The sequence below is a fragment of the Spinacia oleracea genome, chromosome 2 (assembly GCF_020520425.1).
Source record: "Spinacia oleracea cultivar Varoflay chromosome 2, BTI_SOV_V1, whole genome shotgun sequence".
Lineage (NCBI taxonomy): Eukaryota > Viridiplantae > Streptophyta > Magnoliopsida > Caryophyllales > Amaranthaceae > Spinacia > Spinacia oleracea.
In genome coordinates, this window is record NC_079488.1 from 67,035,355 (window position 1) to 67,054,174 (window position 18,820).

At 35.8% G+C, this 18,820-nt stretch overlaps 1 protein-coding gene across 1 annotated transcript; it reads right to left on the minus strand.

Moving 5' to 3' along the window:
- Positions 1-14,572: 14,572 nt before the first annotated feature.
- Positions 14,573-15,498, minus strand: LOC130467486 (uncharacterized). The gene is made up of 2 exons (XM_056836002.1): positions 15,187-15,498; positions 14,573-14,581 (listed from the first exon to the last, which is right to left on the minus strand). Exons 1-2 carry the CDS (start codon positions 15,496-15,498, stop codon positions 14,573-14,575), a joined length of 321 nt encoding a protein of 106 aa, XP_056691980.1.
- Between the last annotated feature and the right edge of the window lie 3,322 nt (positions 15,499-18,820).

The window sequence follows — 18,820 nt, forward strand, 5'->3', positions numbered from 1 at the left end:
GTAGTTTAGGTCGACCTATTAATTGAATTACTGTCCGACACTTTTAATTTTTAATGAAAAATTAACAAAAATGCCCAAAAAACGATACTTCGAGGCCTGTTTTCGCAATTCTATTCACATGAGTTGATCTTAGAAAATCGTTTTCCATCAGATTAGGGTTTTAAAAATCGAAAAAGCGATGATTTTTTATTTCGGACCTGATTATACGCAATTCATCCAATAATTCGTACAAAATTCCGAAAAATCAACAAAAAATCCAAAATTTCGACAGATGCAAAAACAATAATAATCATGCTAATTCATGCTTTGAATACATAAGGCTCATGATACCACTGTAGGGGAATACAGTTAAACATAATAACATGTGCGGAACAATCCCCAAAGCCAGGAAACATGTATAAAGCACAGATTAAGCAAACTTATATTCGAAGCGTGTTTTCCACAATAATCTGTCAACGAACACGAACAAAGAACTCCACTTGTCGTTCCTCTACTTGGTTCACCGACACGACCAGATCCGTCTTGATAATCGTAGCTTGGACAATTGATCAAGATACTTTGCTTTTGGGAAGAACTCACTTTGGAAGCACAGAGAGAATTATGGTTCTCTGTGTCTCTAGGGTTTGAGTAATATGAATTGTGTGTCTGTTGGAAACAAGGTTGTAAGGTTAAATTATTAACCTTACTAACCGACCAAGCAAGAAGCAAGGCCGGCTAGCAAGCCGTGCGAGCCAAGCAACGGACACAGGCCCGCGTGCCCAGCGACACACTGCAGGCCGAAGCCCACAGCGCGCGCGCCGAGCAGCTGGGCCGTGGGCCTTGCTCGCTCGTCGCTGCTGTTGCGCTATTGCTTGCTGCTGCGTGCTCGCGCCCAATGGGCTTGCCTCGCTTGCATTGGCTCGCGAGCTTGCTGGCTCGTTGGGCCTTGCACGCTTACGTGCTTGTCTCGACGGGCCGGCAACTCCGATGCCCTTCGTATTCGCGATTTAATATATTTCCGATATATTATTTATCGTTTCGTATACGACGAATCACCGTCGTACGATATGATTTATTCGTGTCTCCCAGCTTACGAATATTCGTGATACGATATACGATTCCAATAAAGGTCGTATCGTATAATACGTTTCCAACTAATTCCCGAAAAGCTATTAAATGAATTTCGGATTCATTTAATCCGGTGATCTGTTACGTGTCATTGGTGTGACCTTGTAGGTTCAGTCAAGAGTAAGTTGTGAGTTTAATATCCATTAGAACTCACTGATCGGAAGCATTGCTCCAGCTAGCTGTTCCGATCACTTGATCTCACTGAATTAAATGTTCACAATTAATATGAACCTTGGTATTAGACTTAATGCACCTTGGGTGAAGGACATATTTCCTTCAGACTCAAGGCTAGAAATCACCTCCTATAATCAAAATAGGAAAACTTAATTATTATCCGTGTTTACTAAATTTCCAGCAACTTTTGTAGATTCTAAAACCCTTGTTTTAGTTAGGAAATAATCGTTAAATTAATAGTCTCAAATGGTCAACTCAAGCCCTAGAGTAAAACATTGACTTTTTGACCTTAAAATCATTAAAAATCAACACTTTAAATCCTTTTGACAAATCTGAAAATTTAAGTTGAATCCCATAATTTAGCTTGACATTAAATTATGTAAATCGATTGCCTAATAGGTCAAGGTTAATATGCTAAAAATAATTAAGCATAAAAATCATGTTTTTGTCATAAAAATCGACACTTTAATTAATTAATGAATCTGAAAATAATAGTTCATGTAATTAAATCATCCTTATGAAATCAAATATGAAAATCTTCACAATACGGTGTTCATAACCGTTCCCAGCAATATAATAATAAAGATCAATAACAATACTATAATAATTAAAAATCAATGATAATAATATAATAATTTGGATATGAAATTGGAAAAGGGATAAAAATATACGGAGTATACGGAATAACAACGGCACACAAACACACGTGACCGTGTGTTGCATGCGGGCAAGGGAGAGGGACGAGTGAGAGCAAAGAGAGGAGAGAGAGTATTAATGAAATTTGTGGGGGATTTTCAATGCAAGGGTTTGTATTTACAGTTACCTAGTCCCTAATGGGCTAGGTTTTAGGAACTTAATTGGGCTTGGGGTTTGGACTAGCTTTTAATTGAATGTTTTAATATTAGTTGGGTTTGCCAACGGAATTGGGTTGAAATCAATTTAAACTTTCTGAAAAATGGCCCAATAAATTCCCGATAATAAATAATAAATTTATTTAAAACATTCCGGGTTTTATAAAAATATTAATTATTTTATTTAAACAAAAATACATTTAAATTAGCATTAAATGTAATTTAATTTCTGAAAATCCCAAAAATACTTTATAAATATAATAAAATATATTTATAATTTCAGAAAAATACAAGGTATTACAAAAATGCCATTAAGCAATCCAAAATCAGGCGCCGACCCACAAAACCGACCATGCTGGGCTCCGTCCCATAAAACCGAGTCCAAACACGAAACCTGAATTCAAAAAAAGAGTGTTTTTAGACGCAAACCTAAGCCTTAACCTCCAAGCAAAACTACGTGCCAAAATCGTACAAGTCGGATAAAGGTACAAGACTACAAGACAAACTAAAGGACGGTGTCATCGTCCTTTTTTGGCGGAACCTGGGACACGTCACCTGCGCCAGGCGCTGGTCCTGCGCTGGGCGCTGGCGTGTCTTGGCGTTTAGCCACCTAATATCCTATATAAACCCTCATTTCCACACCAAATGAGAGGCAGATTTTCAATACAACGTCGTAATCTCAATTTTTCCTTTCAAATTCCAATACAAAATTCAAGTTTCCAAATCTACAATTTCCACTACAATTTCTAAAAAATTTAAGCAATTGGGAGCACTAATCGGACAACTGGCCTAATCTTAAATAGGTAATTTTGAATCCCTAATCAAATCATTATGATGTTTTCTACTCTCCTTCATTTCTGAAATTCAATATAAAATTCCAAGGATGTCTTCATTTGAGTTCATGCTCATGATTAACTAGGAAACATATCCAAAGTGCCATCTTTGGGGAGATTTTCATTCTTGAAACTCTTCCCAAATGATTTTCTAAGCACATTTTCAATATCAACAAGCAAGATTCAAGCTTTATTTTCGAAAATGATTAGTAAAGTGTTGAACTTTCACACTTGAAAGGTTTCTCCTTTACAACAATCAAATACAATTTTACAAAATACAAATCTTTTCAAAGTTCAAGGATGTTCGGAAAAGTGCAAACCCTTTTCCAAACTAGAACACATGAGCTTTCAATTTTCTATGTTCAAATACAAGTTCTATTTTCAACATTAAATGATGTTTAAGTGAGAGCAATTCCTCCTTAAACTAGAATCAATTTCAAGTTATGGAGCACATTAAAGGCGAGGCATTTTTAACATTAAAAGTTCTAATCTTTAAGAACCAAGTCTCCTAATTTCAATATTCAATTTCAGAATTCAAGTTCAATATTCAAGTTCTATTTCAATAATCAAAGCCAAGGATACTATGTGATGAGCAACTCATCTAAAGTTGAGATTTTTAGAGAATTGAATCCGTGTCGGACACACTTATTATTAAGTAGTTGTTTAGCGTTCGGATCTCAAGTACAATAATGCAATTTCAATATCGTCATTTAAATATCGTCATTTCAATACCGCACTTGCAATACCGCACTTTCAATATCGCACTTCCAATACCGTGATTTCAATAATGCACTTTCAATAACGCATTTTCAATATCGCACCTTTATTTTTGCAATTTCAATTCCGCACTCTTTACTCACCTTTTTTAAGGTGATGTGGTTTTTTACACATTTCAATAATTCCTACTATCTTGTGATGATGCTTTACATGTTTATTGCTTTCATCACCCAACATGCTAAATACAACAATATACAAAGGTTACATCACGCTTAACAAAGATAATTTTTGGACAAACCGGCCTTAGGTACGTTCCTTTAATTAACTTTAAAGAAAAGTGACCACGTACAAGTAGAAAATACAATGTTCTAAATGCATGATTCAACCGACTTAGTGTCATGATTAGGATTTCATGAAAACGATCCTTGTCTTGTATTCGAACGTACTTGAAAAATCTTGCCAAATAAGCGGTTCGTTCCCGTGCTCGAATTGAATCTCACCCGTTCGGTTTCTAAGATTCAATGTCTTATCCACAAGAGTCCATTTTGGTCCTTCGAAACCGGACCCTTAAAATGTTTGGTGACGACTCATTCGAAATTCAAAATCTCAAAACTCGCAGGGATACAAAATACAAAAAAAAAACCCCTACACCTACCTTTAGCTCTGTTACGACATAAGAGAAGAAAAAATAAGTGGATACAATTTCGTCACCATAACCGATTAAAAACCAACAATTTTGTTTAATTGGTTAATTGTTTATATCCCACTTGAATTGTAAAATTTAGAAATTTCCAAGTAACTTCTGAAACTTTTGTAAAATTTTCTTTTAAAAATATACAATTTAACCTCTATAAAACCATGTCAATTTCAGTTAGACACCAATAAATAATTAATTCAACCCGCCACATACTATTGCACAAATCTAAATGTGCAATCGGTTCAGATGAATTTGGTTAGGAATCAACTGGCTTATAAATTCCCAAATAACCAAATATAATTCTGATTCAATGTGGGATTTTTTTCAGATATTTGTTTCGGGAATAACCATTTTGGATATTTTTCCCAAAATAGCACTTTCCTACTAGTGTTAATTTTAAGATTTTTTTATAAGATTTTAATTTGTATTAATTAATCAAATTAACTAGATTATAATTAAGGGTTAATTATGATGTCATTAGTGGACTAATTGGTTGGAATATAGACTAAGTAGCAATTGACATCAATTATTAGAGATGTAGGTAGAAGTTGAAAACTTTAAACAATAATTGTTAGAGATGTATACAGTAGTTGACAAACTCCCTAACAATTTAGGTGGTACATAGTAATTAATTGATTACAAAAAAATTATACTACGTACTTTATAAATTATTTGGAAAATTTGGTAATATTAATCCAACCTTTGACCGATTTTCTTTTATTAAGCCCACCTACGACATATTTTTTAATAATCCCACCTTTATTACCCAACAACTTTTATTGGGCCCAACAGGTCATAAAACTGTTGTAAGCGGCATTATTTCTCTACATGGCAGTACTCTCTCTCGATATATTCAGTCATCATCATCAATTCATCACCATCTCGTTGACTTTTTCACCGATTACCGGCCACTTAAGCCCAATAAAAGTCGTCGGGTAGTAAAGGTGGGATTATTAAAAAATATGTCGTAGGTGGGATTAATAAAAGAAAATCGGCCAAAGGTTGGATTAATATTACCAAATTTTCCTTATTAAATTATAAAAGTTTGATGTTTTGAAATTATATTTCGAGACAAATCTAACGAGATTCAACGTGCATATATTTTCCCTTACATATAAATCACAAAAGATATTCATATAAGAGTATGTGAATTGTGCAAAAACCCAAATGGTGCAATAATTATAGAACGGAGAAATTAAGTATGTAGTACGAGTATTAGAGTTATAGCTTTTGGAACTCGTACTCCTACCATTAGCTCTGATACCACATAAGAGAAGAAAAAATAAGTGGATACAATTTCGTCACCAGAACCGATTAAAAACCCACAATTTTGTTAAATTGGCTAATTGATAATATCCCACTTGAATTGTAAAATTTAGAAATTTCCATGTAACTTCAATTCTATGATTTTTGTAAAATTTTCTTTTAAAAATATACAATTTAACCACTATAAAACCATGTCAAATTCAGTTAGACACCATTAAAATATTTAATTAAACCCGCCACATACTATTGCACAAATCTAAATGTGCAATCGGATAGGAATCAACTGGGTTATGTTCCACATTTTTTAAAAATAATCTGTTGGGCACTCGAATGTCGAACCTTAACTAACTTTCTTTTCCATTAAGAATTTGTTAAAAATATCTATTAAATGTAGGCTAAAAAGTGAAGAGAAATCCTAAATAAAAATAAAGCAATAAACTAATCTTTTTTACGTATTAGTAGTCCCAAAAAACGGGGCCGAAATAGATGAAATCCAAATACTTCATCAAATATATACATATGGGTACAGTCGTACGGAGTATCGGTACTCAATGGTCTCATTTCTAACGTTTTAGGCACCAGTTACTAAAATGCATGGAAAAGGCTACATGTACATCTTGTGTAAAAGATTCTCTTGTACAACACCTTTAATTTGTTGACACATCATCAAACCCATTAAAAAATGAGAATGAAAGACAATAAATATGTCATTTCAACCAATAGAAAAGCATGGTGTATAAGATGTCTTGTAAACTAGGTGTGCATGTAGTAGGATCCTACTATAATTAATAGAGAATCGGTAATAGTTGATTCCGATTCTAAATTCGAGAATTTCGAGGATGCTCGTTCTTGCTCACTCTTAATGTCTCATGTACTACATACATAAAAGAGTTTGTCAATTTACCTTGACACTCTTCTACGTCTTTGTAACGCCCCGACCTCTAATTCAATAATTAAAGCATAATTAGCAGCGGAATTAACCTAATTGGTCAGGGCATTACCTGCCGTAACTTCCTTTTCGGGAATTACCAGGCAACCATCAACCATAAGCCTTTAAATACTCCAAAATATATATATAATCCTTTATATTATCAAAATAAAAGTGCATAACTTACTAAAAGTCTTTAATTAAAACTATTAAAACTATTAGATCCGTAAACATAAACTCGGTGGATAATATTAAAGGAAACTCCTCGCCACTACTCGTGTCCATCATCCCCCGCAGTACCTAAAACGGAAAACAAAACGGTGAGCCGAAGACTCAGTAACGAACTATTCTAGCAGCGTAAATTCATTTCAATTCATTTTATTTAATAACACAGGGAGAATAGAAGGGTTAAAAACATTTAACAAAACATCAAATTTAATTCATTCATAAACTTTGCAATTTAACATGCTAGTTGTCGGCAAGTACGAACCGTGAAGGAATTCTCCACTGGGCCTGGGCCCTGAGCCTGGGCTCATCATCGTAACATGGGCCTAGGCCCTGAGCCTGGGCTCATAAACCATGGGAGCCTGGGCTCGTGATCCATGTGTGGACAGGTGTCCGTGGTGCATGCATGACCGGTAGATAGGAAGATGGTAGTTTATATATCGCCAGACAAACCAGGTCTTTCACTTTCATTTATCATGTTTTGTATAATTTTACCAAGCCTTGGCTTGTATTTCAGTTGAAATCACATAACTCTTTCATATCATAAAACATCATTTTGATCCTGGGATCAAATAAAACATCAGTTCTTTCATAGCATTGCATAAACATCATTTTATGAGAAAACTCAATCAAATCATATTATAGGAAACAATTCAATCAAATCATATTTCATTCCCACAATCCATAAAACATGTCAAAACATTTAATTCATAAATCCAATCATAACGTCATAATTTCATAATACATTTATAAGGGGATTGCGGGTACTAGCAATAGCCGTTACCTCACTTCCGCGATTTGCTAAGGGTTTTCGTTGGTTCTTTCGCCCTGAGCTCCGAGTCCAATTTCTTTAAAAATATTAAATAATTGAATTAGTACCAAATTGATAAATAATTTAACTTAATAATTTCGAAACTTTATAATTAACCAAATTTTCTAATGATAATGTTAAAGAAATATATTTTTTCATAGTTTTAATGAAAATATAATTTAAACGCCAATTTTAGTGAAGAATATAATTAATTGAAATTTCAATCGAAAAATATATATATATTTTCCTTAATTAACTTACACGAAAATCTTATTTAAATTTTGTCCTTGATAAATCCATTTAGTAACTTATTTTAGTTAAATCGATAATATAATTTAAAATCAATATTTTATAAAATCATAAATTTTATAAGTAATGAATTTTATAAATAACGAGTTTTAATATAAATAATGGATTAAAAAAAAATTATACTTTCGGAATTTAATGAAAATGTTATTATTAATCGAATTTTCAATCGAAATACATATATATTTTATAATTGATTTTCATGTAAATAATATTAAAAATTCCGTTTTGATAAATAAAACCAGAATCTTTATTCTCATAAAATTGATAATAAAATCTGAAAAATAATAAACAATTTTTATTAGTAAATATTTATTTTGTAAAAATTATTAAACCATAAGTATTAAAAATCTGAAAATTCAGATTTAGTCTTACCCAAGGCCCAAATGGAATATGGCCCAATTTGGAGTTAGGTTTGAAAAACAAATCAAGGCTCCAAAATTTAGAGATTAACTTTCTCTCTCTCTCTTTTTTTTTTTTTTTTTCGGTTCCCTGGGAAATGGGTCAAGAACAGGGGAGGGGGCGAAACAAGGGAGGCGGAGCAAGGAGGGCACGAGGAGGAAGGAGGGAAGGGGGGGTGAGGCGTCTGGCTGGGCGACGCAGCGCCGGAAGGCGACGGTGAGGGCGGTGGTTTGCGGTGGTGGTCCAGGCGAGAGGAGGAGGGAGTGCGAAAATGAAGGGGAAGCAGGGGAGGGTTGTGAGGGAGAGCGAGTACGAAAGGGTGGTTCTGGGCGGTGGTTGGGGTGGACGCGGTGGCTGGTGGTTTTTGGAGGGATAAGGTGGTGATGGTGGTGCGGTGGTTGTGGTGGTGGCGTGGGGCGAAAGAGGAGGGAGAAAGAAGGAGGCAGGGGACGCGGGAGGAGGAGAGAGCAGGGGAGGGTGTTGTGGTGGTCGAAGGTGATTGTTGGGGTGGTGGTGGTCGAAGGTGGTTCGCTGTGGTGGTGGTGGTGGTCGAAGGTGGTTATCGATGGTGGTCACGGTGGTGGTTCGAATCAGAGAAGAGGAGGGGAGTGGAATTGGAGTTTTTGATTTTGGTTTTTGGTTGAGGAAATTGATCTCTGATTGTTGAATTTGTAAATGGAATGAGTAAGAATCCAATTTGAACTTGGCAATGAATGTGTATCAGATTGAGGGAAAAGGAGAAGGAAGGAAGTTGACTTCCTGGTTTGAGCGTGGGGAGCAAGAAAATAAAGCTGACATTTTCATTTTTTTTTTTTTTATAATAAATTCACAATATTTGGCAAAAATTCAGAATTTGTAATAAAATGTTTAATTAAAAATGATTCATTAAAATAAATTATCGTTAACGAAAATAAATAATTTCAGTTTATAAATTTATCGTTTAAAATAAATTGTTAAAAAAACGATTAAAATAACAAAATTTGATTATTCGTAATTTAATTAAAACGAAATTAAGTTAATAAATATTTTTGTTGAGTAATATAGTGTTTTGATGATTATGAACAAATGATGATTATCTAACTAATGTGTGTATTGTTTAGATGTGCATGAACAAGTAATGAAGGTTAATAAAGATCATTTAGTTGGAAATTTCTGAAGATATATACAAGAAGAAGTGAAGTTCCTGAAAGGAACTCAAGAAGTGAAGGGAACTTCAGAAGAGAAGTCTAATTATATAAGTATACCACTAGACTTAGAGTTTGTGTCCTTAACTACTGCATACTTGTTTATTAGTTTGGTTTTCTTCATCTTGCTTGTATTGGTTGTCATCACTGACTTTATGGTTTTGATGACAACTAGCAAACGACTAACCTATGTTTGAGTTTCAATATGTATACGAAACAAATATAGGTTTGATGAAGAAACAAACATGAAGAGTTCAAGTCAATAAATCAAGTATCCAAGCTGCAACAAAGTTCTTCAAAGGAACACAAACAGATCAGTTCCTCAGCAGATCCTACGAGGAACAACGAGTATAAAGTTCCTGAGTAGGAACAAGCATGGAGAAGTTCCAGAGGCGGAACTATCAACATGAGGCTCTTGAGTTGGAGCATCATGAAGCATGAAGAAGAAAATAAGAGTTTATTTTCTAGGATTCATGTAAGTATGTAGAAACTTGAATAATTGAGGAACACGGTGCCAAAAGGAACTTGTCGGAACTTATGAGAAATAACGTCAGTTTATCTTCCTAGAATACTCCTAGTTTTAAGGTAATTTTAAGTGTCAATAACGTGGCTTTTAACACTCCTAGTTGTTAGGGATTTACCTTTGACTTTGAGTATTTATCTCCTAGTAAAACTCTATTTATTTATGTTTTTAAAATAAAAGATAATTTTTATAAAATCTTATTTTAGTTAGGATTCTGATTTTTATATCATATATTTATTTATTTATTATTTAAAATTCGTTTTTAATAATGTCCTATTCATTCTAGGATTTGTTTTGAATATCTTTTGTAGTTTAATGTGTTTAAAATTTTATTTTTAATAAATAAAAAATAATTAATCTTTTTGTAAAATAAAATCTGATTGTTAGTTATTTTATTTTAATAAAATTTATTTTTCTATTTTATTAAAATCAGATTTAAAAGGTTTTGTTTTAGAAAATTAAAATCATTGTTTTACGTTGTTTTGGAAAAACTACATTAGTGGAGAAATAATAGGAGATCATGGAAAACCTGATTATGCTTAGCCCTAACTCCATGATTTTCTCTACTGACTAAAGTCATGGGATCATGCCTAAATTGAAGGGCTTAGTGGTTGTTAGTGGAGAAGATTATGGAGAAAGTGGTTGAGGTTTCTTCCTCTATAAAAGGAGAGCTTTCTCATTCATTCAAGAGTGTCTGACTTGCGTTGTCATTCCAAAAAGGGTCTGGTTTATGTGGAATAATTTTACAGAAATTATATTTTGTTTTCCACGTTTTTAGAGTCAGTTCCTACAGTTCCAAGTTCCTGACAGTTCCGAGTTCCTTTACAGTTATTCACTCTCTACATATTAGAGTTTAATCAATTATCAAATGTCTATATTTTAAGAGTTGTTCAAGGGTTGAGTGAGCTCTTGTAATGGGTAATTTGTCAAGGGTTTGAGTGAATTCTTGTATAAGTTTTGGGCAGGAACTTGAGTGAGTTCCTGATGTGTATGGGGTAGGAACTTGAGTGAGTTCCTGTTGTATTTGGGGAGGCTTTGAGTGAAGTCTATGAGAGAGAAGCTGATAGGCTTTGAGTGAAGCAAAAGAGTCAAGAGAGACTTCTAGGGAAGTCAGTGAGAGCGTAGTTGTTTGAGGAACAACTATTGGAACTTGAGTTCGTAGAGGAACTCAAGTAATGCCCGAGTTCCTTATAGGTTTGTAACTGAGTTGTTGCCCTACAGTGAAAAGAGTTTAAGTTGAAATCCCTAGTGGGTCGAGGTTTTCTTTCTAGTTGGGCGTAGAAAGTTTCCTCGTAAAATCTCTCTTGCATTGTTTCTCTACTTGCTTAAAGTTTCTTTATAATTCCGCAAAATTGGCTAGAAAGTTCCATACTACAATTCACCCCCCCTCTTGTAGTGTTCCATCCGAATAACAATTTTTAATTTTAATAAATCGAGTTTAAAATTTCGGGGTATTACATTCTTACCCCCTTAGAAAAAGTTTCGTCCTCGAAACTGGAGCTCGGTCGAACTAGCCATTCATAGAAATCATAAAATTCATACTTATTCGTTCTATTCGCTAGATAAACATGGCGGTATAACATTATAACATAATCATTCAAAAAGCATATTAGAATTCATACATCTTATCGTTTCTAAACGAATAACTGGGGATATTTCGCTCTCATTTGCGCTTCGACTTCCCATGTAGCTTCAGATGTCAAGTGGTTAGCCCACAAGACTTTAACCATTGGAATTACTTTGCTTCTAAGTCGTTTCTCTCTTCGTTCTAGAATTTCAATTGGTTTCTCCTCGTAAGTCAAATCGTTTCGCAACATCAAGGGTTCGTGCGTAATCACATGGCTAGGATCAACATATTTCCTTAACATCGACACGTGGAACACATTATGCACTTTTTCCAAGTCGGTTGGTAAAGCTAGTTGATATGCTACTGCACCTATTCTTTCTAATATCTCATATGGCCCGATGTATCTTGGGCTCAACTTTCCTGTTTGACCAAATCTCATTATTCCTTTTGTTGGCGAAATTTTCAAGAACACGTGATCTCCAACCTCAAACTCTAGAGGTCTTCTTCGTTGGTCCGCATAACTCTTTTGCCTACTTTGCGCTGCCATCATTCTTGATTGGATTAAACGAATCTTGTCAGTAGTTTCTTGAATCAATTCTGGTCCTATAACACGTGCCTCATCGATATCACTCCAACATAATGGTGTTCGACATTTCCTTCCATAAAGTGCTTTGTAAGGTGTCATACCAATAGTGGCCTGATAACTGTTGTTGTACGAAAATTCAACCATAGGTAGAAACTTCTCCCAGGTTCCTTGAAAATCCAAAATACATGCTCTCAACATATCCTCGACAATTTGATTGGTACGTTCTGTTTGTCCATCAGTCGTTGGGTGAAATGCGGTACTGAAGTTAAGTTTCGTCCCAAGTGCTTTCTGCGATTCTTTCCAATAGGTTGATTGATACCTCGTATCACGATCAGAAACGATCGAACTAGGCACTCCATGCAATCGCACAATAGTGTTCACATATAGTTCAGCAAGTTGATCTAAACTCGAATTGCTCTTCATTGCTAAGAAATGCGCTGACTTTGTTAATCGATCAACAATGACCCAAATAGCATTCATTCCCTTGGTTGATCTTGGTAATCCTATGATAAAATCCATTGAAACTGAATCCCATTTCCATTCTGGCACATCCAGAGGTTGCAACAAACCTGCTGGTCTTTGATGCTCGATCTTGATTCTCTGACACGTCAAACATTTATCCACATACTCTGCCACTTCTTGCTTCATGTTGCTCCACCAATACACTTGCCTTAAATCCTTATACATCTTATTTCCTCCAGGGTGAATCGAGTATGGTGAACTATGAGCTTCTTCTAAGATTCTCTTTTTCAACTTCTCATCATTAGGCACACATAATCTTCCCTGAAACCTTAACGTGCCATCCTCTTGAATGACAAAACCAGGTGACTTCCCATTTTCCACTTCACTCCTTATTCTTTCTAATTGCAAGTCCTTACATTGCGCTTCCTTAATCTCATCAATCAAAGTTGGCTTCATTACCAACACATTCAAGCAAGAATTTCCTTTGATAAACTCAATTTCCATCTTTTGTAGATCATCTCGGTTGACTCGGGAAAAAGTTAGGATAGAGTTTAAGTGAGACTTCCGACTTAATGCATCTGCAACAACGTTAGCCTTTCCGGGTTGGTATTGAATATCAAGGTCATAATCTTTAAGAAGTTCTAACCACCTACGTTGCCTCATATTGAGTTCTTTTTGGGTGAAAATATACTTAAGACTCTTATGGTCGGTGAAAATTTGACACGAAACTCCATACAAATAATGTCTCCAAATCTTAAGGGAGAAAACAACAGCTGCAAGTTCAAGGTCATGGGTAGGGTAGTTTTGTTCATGGACTTTGAGTTGGCGTGAAGCATAAGCTATAACTTTCCCGTTTTGCATCAAGACACATCCTAACCCATTCTTGGAAGCATCACTATAGATTACAAATCCGTCAGTTCCAGATGGTAGGGTAAGAATAGGGGCAGTGGTGAGACGTTTCTTAAGTTCTTGAAATGCACATTCACAATCATCATTCCACACAAATTTGGTATTCTTTCTAACTAATCGGGTTATGGGCAAGGCAACCTTAGAAAAATCTTGAACGAATCTTCGATAGTATCCAGCTAAACCCATAAAACTCCGTACTCCTGGTACATTAGTTGGTCTAGACCATTCCACAATTGCTTTTATTTTCTCAGGATCAACAGATACACCTTTCTCAGAGATAATATGTCCCAAAAATGATATTTCCTTAAGCCAGAATTCACATTTCGACAACTTAGCATATAACTGGTTTTCGATCAACATATCTAACACTTTTCTCAGATGCTCCTCGTGTTCCTCATTACTCTTAGAATATACCAAAATATCATCAATGAAAACAACTACAAACTTATCAAGGTATGGTTTAAAAATACGGTTCATCAAATCCATAAATACAGCTGGCGCATTGGTTAATCCGAAAGGCATCACAACAAACTCATAGTGACCATATCTGGTTCTAAAGGCTGTCTTTGGAATATCCTCAGGTTTAATTCGAAGTTGATGGTAACCTGACCTCAAATCAATCTTAGAAAACACTTTTGCACCTCGAAGTTGGTCAAAAAAATCATCAATACGGGGTAAGGGATACTTATTCTTAATGGTAATCTTGTTTAACTCTCGATAATCTATGCATAGCCTCATAGTTCCGTCCTTTTTCTTCACAAACAAGACAGGGGCTCCCCAAGGTGAAACACTAGGTCGAATATATCCTTTTTCAAGTAACTCATCTAATTGTTTCTTTAATTCTTGTAACTCAGCTGGTGCCATTCTATATGGTGCCTTAGAAATAGGGGTGGATCCTGGAATTAATTCAATGCTGAAATCTAATTCTCTTGGTGGGGGCATACTAGGTATTTCTTCTGGAAAAACATGTGGGTACTCACAAACAACAGGTATGTCGGTAATGGAAGATCCAGAGGTATTTAAGTCAATAACACTACACAGATAACCAGATAAACCACTCTCAATCATTTTACGTGCTCTCAAAGCATGGACAATTTGAATCGTTGGTTTTCTTACTAACTTATGGAATGAAACTCTATCTCCATCTGGCGTTATAAGGGTCACACTTTGCCTCGAACAATTAAGGTTAGCTTCATACTTAGTCAACCAATTCATTCCCAAGATTACATCAAATTCAGATAGGTCAAAAGCTATTAAGTCTGCTCGAAACTCAACTTTCTTTATTATAATAGGGCAATCCTTATACATGGTTCTACATTTCACAATTTCTCCACTAGGAAGGGAAACACTCATAGCATGAAAGTCACAACATGGTTTCAAATTTAAATACTTTGCAAACAATGGAGAAATAAAGGAATGCGAAGCTCCAGAATCAAAAAGAACATGGGCTGGTAAAGAATGGATAGAGAAGGTACCGGTGATAACATTATCATTCTCATCTGCCTCATCCTGTCTCATCACAAAAACTCTTCCAGCTGGCGGTGGTCGGGGTGGGTTGCGGTTTGAACCTCCTGTGTTGTTGTTGTTCCGACTACGATCGTTGTTAGTTAAAACTGGTCCTCTCGTGGTTGGGGTTACCTGCTTCGGATAATCTCTGATGTAATTATCATGGCTCCCACATCGAAAACAAGTGTTCGATCCTACACGGCATTCACTCTCGATGTGGCCTCTTCTCCCACATTTGGCACATTCTTGCGCCCTATTATTCTGGTTTCCACGATAACCTTGTCCTTTGTTTCCAACATCGTTCCTCCTTTGGTTTCCCTGATAGCCTTGGTTAGGCTTCTTTGCTCCTCCTTGACTCTGGTTTTCATTCCTCCTTTTATACCCAACATTCTTCGCTTCTCGAAGCAGTACCACTCGCTCTACGTTAGCTGCAATATCAACCATATCCTGGTATGAAGTAAACCTCTGAGTGGACAACCTATCCTGGTACTTAAGGTGCAGTCCTCGCTCGATACGGTTCATCCTGGACTACTCTGTCGACACCAAGTCTGGTGCAAACCTTGACAACTCCATAAACTTATTTGCGTATTCCAACACGCTCATTGTTCCTTGTTGCAAGTGTAGAAATTCATCTTCTTTTTGTTTCCTCAAGGATGGTGGATAAAACTTGTCTCTCATTAACTTCTGTAATTCGTTCCAACCAAATCCAGGCCCATTCTTTCGTTCCTTGTTAACTTTCCACCATAATCCTGCTTGACCCGTCAAGTAAAACACTGCGAAATCAACTCTCCATTTCTTAGGGCATTGCAGGGTTTCAAACAACTGATCAATGCGACTTATCCAATCCTCGAACTCAACTGGATCGGGCTTGCCATCATAGGATGGTGGGTTGAGCGACGAAAAGTTCTTGAACATCGTTGCGCTCTCATTCCCACTAACATCTTTCTTCTTCCGAGAATCATGGACTAATTCGGCCAACATTGCACTCACATTTTCCAATCGTTCCATCCTTTCCTCGTGGCCATTAACATGGACATACTCCTCGTGAGTAATGTCGTTATCATCGTGAACATGATGCTCGTTGCGAGCTCCGTTAGTAACATCGTTGATAGCATCAATGGTCGACATTCTGCATAACATATCTTATCAGATTGAAGCGAAATAATAATATAAAATAAACCCTTTGATCCCGTTCCTACACTCACACTCATATTCATTTTAACTTAGCAAGATTTTAAAACATTCTTTTTAACTCATTCCTTAAAATTCTTTACTTAAAGCCTAATGAATTCTATTCGTGCGAAAACCCGTAAGGTTTAGCACTTATGGTCCAGAACCTTTGCTCTGATACCAAACTGTAACGCCCCGACCTCTAATTCAATAATTAAAGCATAATTAGCAGCGGAATTAACCTAATTGGTCAGGGCATTACCTGCCGTAACTTCCTTTTCGGGAATTACCAGGCAACCATCAACCATAAGCCTTTAAATACTCCAAAATATATATATAATCCTTTATATTATCAAAATAAAAGTGCATAACTTACTAAAAGTCTTTAATTAAAACTATTAAAACTATTAGATCCGTAAACATAAACTAGGTGGATAATATTAAAGGAAACTCCTCGCCACTACTCGTGTCCATCATCCCCCGCAGTACCTAAAACGGAAAACAAAACGGTGAGCCGAAGACTTAGTAACGAACTATTCTAGCAGCGTAAATTCATTTCAATTCATTTTATTTAATAACACAGGGAGAATAGAAGGGTTAAAAACATTTAACAAAACATCATATTTAATTCATTCATAAACTTTGCAATTTAACATGCTAGTTGTCGGCAAGTACGAACCGTGAAGGAATTCTCCACTGGGCCTGGGCCCTGAGCCTGGGCTCATAAACCATGGGAGCCTGGGCTCGTGATCCATGGGTGGACAGGTGTCCGTGGTGCATGCATGACCGGTAGATAGGAAGATGGTAGTTTATATACCGCCAGACAAACCAGGTCTTTCACTTTCATTTATCATGTTTTGTATAATTTTACCAAGCCTTGGCTTGTATTTCAGTTGAAATCACATAACTCTTTCATATCATAAAACATCATTTTGGCCCTGGGATCAAATAAAACATCAGTTCTTTCATAGCATTGCATAAACATCATTTTATGAGAAAACTCAATCAAATCATATTATAGGAAACAATTCAATCAAATCATATTTCATTCCCACAATCCATAAAACATGTCAAAACATTTAATTCATAAATCCAATCATAACGCCATAATTTCATAATACATTTATAAGGGGATTGCGGGTACTAGCAATAGCCGTTACCTCACTTCCGCGATTTGCTAAGGGTTTTCTTTGGTTCGTTCGCCCTGAGCTCCGAGTCCAATTTCTTTAAAAATATTAAATAATTGAATTAGTACCAAATTGATAAATAATTTAACTTAATAATTTCGAAACTTTATAATTAACCAAATTTTCTAATGATAATGTTAAAGAAATATATTTTTTCATAGTTTTAATGAAAATATAATTTAAACGCCAATTTTAGTGAAGAATATAATTAATTGAAATTTCAATCGAAAAATATATATATATTTTCCTTAATTAACTTACACGAAAATCTTATTTGAATTTTGTCCTTGATAAATCCATTTAGTAACTTATTTTAGTTAAATCGATAATATAATTTAAAATCAATATTTTATAAAATCATAAATTTTATAAGTAATGAATTTTATAAATAACGAGTTTTAATATAAATAATGGATTAAAAAAAAATTATACTTTCGGAATTTAATGAAAATGTTATTATTAATCGAATTTTCAATCGAAATACATATATATTTTATAATTGATTTTCTTGTAAATAATATTAAAAATTCCGTTTTGATAAATAAAACCAGAATCTTTATTCTCATAAAATTGATAATAAAATCTGAAAAATAATAAACAATTTTTATTAGTAAATTTTTATTTTGTAAAAATTATTAAACCATAAGTATTAAAAATCTGAAAATTCAGATTTAGTCTTACCCAAGGCCCAAATGGAATATGGCCCAATTTGGAGTTAGGTTTGAAAAACAAATCAAGGCTCCAAAATTTAGAGATTAACTTTCTCTCTCTCTTTTTTTTTTTTTTTTTGTTTTCGGTTCCTTGGGAAATGGGTCAAGAACAGGGGAGGGGGCGAAACAGGGGAGGCGGAGCAAGGAGGGCACGAGGAGGAAAGAGGGAAGGGGGGGGGGGGGGGGTGAGGCGTCTGGCTGGGCGACGCAGCGCCGGAAGGCGACGGTGAGGGCGGTGGTTTGCGGTGGTGGTCCAGGCGAGAGGAGGAGGGAGTGCGAAAATGAAGGGGGAGCAGGGGAGGGTTGTGAGGGAGAGCGAGTACGAAAGGGTGGTTCTGGGCGGTGGTTGGGGTGGACGCGGTTGTTGGTGGTTATCGGAGGGATAAGGTGGTGATGGTGGTGCGGTGGTTGTGGTGGTGGCGTGGGGCGAAAGAGGAGGGAGAAAGAAGGAGGCAGGGGACGCGGGAGGAGGAGAGAGCAGGGGAGGGTGTTGTGGTGGTCGAAGGTGATTGTTGGGGTGGTGGTGGTCGAAGGTGGTTCGCTGTGGTGGTGGTGGTGGTCGAAGGTGGTTATCGATGGTGGTCACGGTGGTGGTTCGAATCAGAGAAGAGGAGGGGAGTGGAATTTGAGTTTTTGATTTTGGTTTTTGGTTGAGGAAATTGATCTCTGATTGTTGAATTTGTAAAGGGAAGGAGTAAG

Bases quoted from the DNA above. Each gene is read 5' to 3' on its own strand.
- LOC130467486 (XM_056836002.1), bottom strand. From the start codon at position 15,498: ATGGTTGATATTGCAGCTAACGTAGAGCGAGTGGTACTGCTTCGAGAA.